At 38.5% G+C, this 6,099-nt stretch overlaps 1 protein-coding gene across 1 annotated transcript; it reads right to left on the bottom strand.

Annotated features, from left to right (window-relative positions):
* Positions 1 to 2,749: 2,749 nt before the first annotated feature.
* Positions 2,750 to 4,491, bottom strand: LOC128563839 (splicing factor 3A subunit 3-like). Its single transcript, XM_053559327.1, has one exon. The coding sequence runs from the start codon at positions 4,474 to 4,476 to the stop codon at positions 2,971 to 2,973; it is 1,506 nt and encodes a 501-aa protein (XP_053415302.1). The 5' UTR covers positions 4,477 to 4,491; the 3' UTR covers positions 2,750 to 2,970.
* Between the last annotated feature and the right edge of the window lie 1,608 nt (positions 4,492 to 6,099).

Raw genomic sequence — 6,099 nt, forward strand, 5'->3', positions numbered from 1 at the left:
GAGATGAACATTTTTTCATGTGTTTGTTAGCCATTCATCTGTCATCTTTAGAGAAGGTTCTATTCATGTCTCTTGCCCATTGATATATGGGATTGTTGGCTTTTTTCATGTGGATTAATTTGAGTTCTCTATAGATCCTAGTTATCAAGCTTTTGTCTGATTGAAAATATGCAAATATCCTTTCCCATTGTGTAGGTTGTCTCTTTGCTTTGGTTATTGTCTCCTTAGCTGTACAAAAGCTTTTCACTGTAATGAAGTCCCATTTGTTTATTTTTGTTGTTGTTGCAATTGCCATGGCAGTCTTCTTCATGAAGTCTTTCCCCAAGCCAATATCTTCCAGTGTTTTTCCTATGCTTTCTTGGAGGATTTTTATTGTTTCATGCCTTAAATTTAAGTCCTTTATCCATCTTGAATCAATTTTTGTGAGTGGGGAAAGGTGTGGGTCCAGTTTCAGTCTTTTACATTTAGACATCCAGTTCTCCCAACACCATTTATTGAATAGGGAGTCTTTCCCCCAAGGTATGTTCTTGTTTGGTTCATCAAAGATTAGGTGGTTGTAAGATGTTAGTGTCATTTCTTGGTTTTCAATTTAATTCCAAGTGTCTATGTCTCTATTTTTGTGCCAGTACCATGCTGTCTTGACCACTATGACTTTGTAGTACAGACTAAAATCTGGTATGCTGATGCCCCCAGCTTTATTTTTATTACTAAGAACTGCCTTAGCTATATGGGTTTTTTTCTGGTTCCATACAAAACGCAGAATCATTTGTTCCAAAACTTGAAAGTACAAGGTTAGTATTTTGATAGGAATGGCATTGAATAGGTAGATTGCTTTGGGAAGTATAGATATTTTAACAATGTTGATTCTTCCCATCCATGAGCATGGTATGTTCTTCCATTTATTAATATCCTCTGCTATTTCCTTTCTGAGGATTTCATAATTTTCTGTATAGAGGTCCTTCACCTCCTTCGTTAGGTATATTCCTAGGTATTTCATTTTCTTTGAAACTATGGTGAAGGGAGTTGTGTCCTTAGTTATCTTCTCATCTTGACTGTTATTGGCATATACAAAGGGTACTGATTTGTGGACATTGATTTTGTATCCTGAAACATTACTGTATTTTTTGATGACCTCTAAGAGTCTTGTGGTTGAGTCTTTTGGGTTCTCTAAGTATAAGATGATGTCGTCAGCAAAGAGGGAGAGTTTGACCTCCTTGCTCCCATTTGGATTCCCTTGTCTTGCCTAATTGTATTGGCTAGAACTTCCAGCACTACGTTGCATAGTAAAGGTGACAGAGGACAACCTTGTCTCGTTCCAGTTCTAAGAGGAAAAGCTTTCAGTTTTACTCCATTCAGTAAAATATTGGCTGTGGGCTTGTCATAGATAGCTTCAATCAGTTTTAGAAATGTGCCACCTATGCCTATACTCTTCAGTGTTCTAATTAGAAAAGGATGCTGGATTTTATCAAATGCTTTTTCTGCATCTATTGAGAGGATCATGTGATCTTTATTTTTGCCTCTGTTAATATGGTGGATAACATTTATGGACTTGCATATATTAAACCAGCCTTGCATCCCTGGGATGAAGCCTACTTGATCATGATGAATGAGTTTTTTGATGATAAGCTGTAATCTGTTGGATAGGATCTTGTTGAGAATTTTTGCATCTATATTCATGAGTGAGATTGGTCTGAAATTCTCTTTTTTGATTGGATCTTTTACTGATTTGGGTATCAGGGTGATGTTTGCTTCATAGAATGTGTTGGGGAAGATTCCTTCTTCCTCAATTTTTTGGAATAATTTCTGCAGTACAGGAATAAGCTCTTCCTTGAAGTTTTGATAGAATTCTGATGTGAAGCCATCTGGAACAGGGCATTTTTTGGTTGGAAGATTTTTTTATTGTTTCTTTAATCTCAGTGCTTGGAATTGGTCTGTTCAGAGGTCTGTTGCTTCCTGACTAAGTCTAGGGAGAGGGTGTGATTCCAAATATTGATCCATTTTCTTCACATTGTCAAATTCCTGGGCGTAGAGTTTCTGGTAGTATTCAGAGATAATCTCTTGTATCTCTGTGGGATCAGTTGTTATTTCCCCTTTATCATTTCTGATTGAGGTTACTAGAGATTTTACTTTTCTATTTCTCATTAGTCTGGCCAATGGTTTATCTATTTTATTTATTTTTTCAAAAAACCAACTCCTTGTTACATTAATTTTCTGAATGATTCTTTTGTTTTCAATTTCATTGATCTCTGATTTGATTTTGGAGATTTCTTTTCTTCAACTGAGTTTAGGCTTAGATTGTTCTTTTTCCAATTCCAGAAGATGGCTTGTGAGATTGTTGATGCACTCTCTTTCTGGTTTCAAATGTGGGCATCTAAAGCGATAAATTTTCCTCTCAAAACTGCTTTTTCAGTATCCCACAGGTTTTGGTAGCTTGTGTCTTCATTGTTTTTCTGCTCAAGGAAGTTAATGATTTCCTGTTTTGTTTCTTCATGTACCCATCTGTTATTCAATCTATTATTCAATCTGTTATTCATCTGTTATTCCATGGCTTTGTGTGTTGTTGAACGTTTTTGTTAGAGTTGAGTTCCACCCTTAGTGCCTTATGGTCTGAGAAGATACAAGGTAAAATTTCAATTCTATTGATTCTGTTGATATTTCTTTTGTGTCCCAGGATATGATAAATTTTGGAGAATGTTCCATGAGATGATGAGAGGAATGTGTATTCTTTTTTTTTTTTTTTTTTTTTCAAAACAAGGGTGGGTTTTATTTTCCAGAAGAATTCTTTTCAATATAAAACAAAGATAAAACACATTTCAATCCCACAATCTGTTAGCATGCCTTGTTTCTACAAGATGCATACTAGACCATAAGACTACATAGTAAATGTCTTTGAGCATTTGGGTGGAAGAAATAGAAAAAGTTCTCAGGGAAGCTTGGGTAATCCTCCAAGCTGAGCTACATCCCTGAACACTAGAGCACTCCTTGTCTTTTCAGATCCTCATATGTCTTCTTATTCACAACATTCCCACTGGAGTCTTCATATTCTTCCTCAGTGTCAGGCTGCCATCGCTCTGAGGCCTTCTGCAATTTCAACTTGGCCCACAAGGAGATAGCATCTTCAATCTGTGTCACATTAGCAAAGTGGGCAGTGTTTGGGATGCCCAAACACCCCATGCCATGAGCATGACGCCATTCAGCAAAGTGCCGCTGGAAGGCCTTGGGCCCTCGATAGGTGTAGTTTCCACAAATCTCACAGTTGTAGTTGATATTTAGGCCGTGAAGCTTATACAGCCAGTAGGGAATGGGTTTGCCATCCCAGCCAAGAGGTATGTTTTTGGGGTTGTAAATAATCTCATTCTTTTCATCTTCACTTTCACTCTCACTGATCTGCTCTTCCTCCTCCTCTTCTCGCTCTTCTCCTGTCCTTGCTTGCTTGCGTTGTATATTTTCATGAGTGAGATGTCGTTGTTCCCCAAGAATCTCTACATATTCATAGATCTGGGCTTCTAGGAAAGCAATGTCTTTGTTCCTCTCAGTGTCTCGCTTGGTGCCCTTTGACTTGGGATTTTTGGCAAACAGAGAGGTGTCAAGTGACTCCAAGGACTTTCCTTTGGTACTGAAGAGTCTCTGGGCTCGCTCCTCTAGGGTCCCGCCACATTTCAAGCCTAAAGCTAACAGTGCAGATTTCAATCTGTCCAGTCCAAGGGAAGCCAACTCCTCCCAGGAAGAAAATGCAGAGAGGTCAAGATGGGCGCCAGCATGAGTCAGGGCACTGCTTGTCTCTTTCGGCCATCCAGGGAAGGTACCATTGTCCCACTTCTTCTCAAATTCAGTCTGAATCTTCCCAAAAAGTTCATTTTGATCTTGCAGAGGCTTCACCCTATCTGTGTAATCCTGAAGGTACTCAAGCAGCATCTCTAGGTATTTTTTATATTCTGCATTCTTTCTTTCTTTAGGAATGTCAAATAACTGGTCAAAGATGGACAGGTACGTGATATAATCCAGCTTCTCAGATGCCTTCAGGTTAATGTACTTGAGGTAACAGTCATGGAGATCAAGGTAACGACCATACCCCTCTTCATCTGTGAACTCCACCAAATTTTGTGCCTCTTCATTTGGATTCTCTTTAGCCTTCAGGAGCTCCTCAAATTCCACCGACATTGGCACACAGATCTCATTTGGGTGCTTCTGGTGGAATTCCTTTATTTGTTTGAGTCTGTTATAGAATTCAGCAAACTCATCGGGTCCTGAAATAGCATTGAGCTCCTCCTTCCGTAACCCATCCTTATCGTCATATAAATCTCTCAGGTTCCCACTGACCTCCATGTACCTATCTTGCATGGCCCGAGTGCGATGGTCAGAATTGATCTGGTCCCGTAGCGTGGACTTCTTTGTGAGCATCTCTTTGGCCATGACGTCCATAAGCCGTTCCTTCTCCTCATGATATCGCCGCTGCTGCTCCAGAATTGTCTCCATCTTCCTTTTGCCCGGAATGTGTATTCTTTATCTTTGGGATGCAGTGTTCTACATGCATCTACCAAGCACAGTTGTTCTAGGGTCTCATTTAAATCTCTTATATCTTTGTTTAATTTCTGTTAAGAGGATCTGTCCAGCTATATAAGGGGAGTGTTCAAGTCCCCTGTTGTTATGGTATTATCAGATATATTGCTCAGACTGAGTAAGGTCTGTTTCAAGAATCTGGGAACATTTGAATCGGGTGCATAAATATTTAGAATTGAAACGTCTTCTTGTTGTATTTTTCCCTAGACCAGTATAAAGTGACCATCTTAGTCTTTTTTGACTTTAGTTGGTTTAAATCCACATGTATCTGAAAATAAGATTGCAACTCCTCTTTTCTTCTAAATTCCTTTTGCCTGAAAAATTGTCTTCCAACCCTTGACTCGGAGCTTTAATTTGTCTATGGAAGCCAGGTGTGTTTCTTACAGACAGCAAATGGATGGCTTGTGTTTTTTAATCCAGTCAGCCAATCTATGTCTCTTCAGTGGGGAATTCAAGCCATTAACATTTATTGAGATAATTGATAAGTGTCGTAGTGTTCTATTCATCTTATTTTTTGGGAGTCCATTGCTTAGTTTTATCTTTTGCATCCATGTGGAGGTTAAGTTCTGTCCTTTAATTTGTGAGTTTTTACTTTGCTGGTGATCCATTGTGATGGCCAGTGTGTAGAACAAGTTCAAGTATTTCCTGTAGAGCTGGTCTTGTTGTGGCGAATTTCCTCAATGTTTGTATATCTGTAAATGATATGATTTCTCTGTCAATATTAAAGGTTAGCTTAGCAGGGTACAAAATTCTAGGCTGGAAATTGTTCTGTTTAAGTAGATTAAAGGTAGATGACCATTGTCTTCTTGCTTGGAATGTTTCATTAGTGAAGTCTGCAGTCACTCTGATGGATTTGTCCCATAGATCAACTGGTGCTTACTCCTGGCAGCTTGCAGAATCTTTTTTTTTATCTTTACATTTTCATGACAATATGTCTAGGAGAAGGTAGGTTAGAGTTGAGGCTACCTGGGTTCTGATATCCCTCTGAAAGCAGTGCATCAGAATCTTTGGTGATATTTGGGAAATTTTCTTTTATAATATTCTCTAGTATGTCTTCCACTTCTCTGGGGCATTCTTCTTCCCCTTCTGGGATTCCTATAACTTGTATGTTGGAACGCTTCATAAGGTCCCATAATTCTGACAGTGAATGTTCTGCTTTCTCTCTCTTCTTTTCTGTCTCTTTTACTATCTCAGTTATCTCAAGAACTTTGTCTTCTACCTCTGAAATTCTTTCTTTTGCATGGTCTAACCTATTGCTGATACTTTCCATTGAATCTTTAAGTTCCGTAATTGACTGCTTCAGTTCCTTCAGTTCTGCTATATCCTTTCTATATTCTCCATATCGCTCATCTCTTATTTTATTCTGTTTTTGAATTTCCTTTTGGTTATTTTCCACTTTCTTAGCAGTTTCATTCATTGTTACCATCATTCCCTTCATTGTTTTCATCATGTGTATTCTAAATTCCCTTTCTGTCATTCCTAACATTTCATTATAGGTGGAATCCTCTGCAGTAGCTACCTCATGGTCCCTTGGTGGGG

Source organism: Nycticebus coucang, chromosome 13, assembly GCF_027406575.1.
Source record: "Nycticebus coucang isolate mNycCou1 chromosome 13, mNycCou1.pri, whole genome shotgun sequence".
Lineage (NCBI taxonomy): Eukaryota > Metazoa > Chordata > Mammalia > Primates > Lorisidae > Nycticebus > Nycticebus coucang.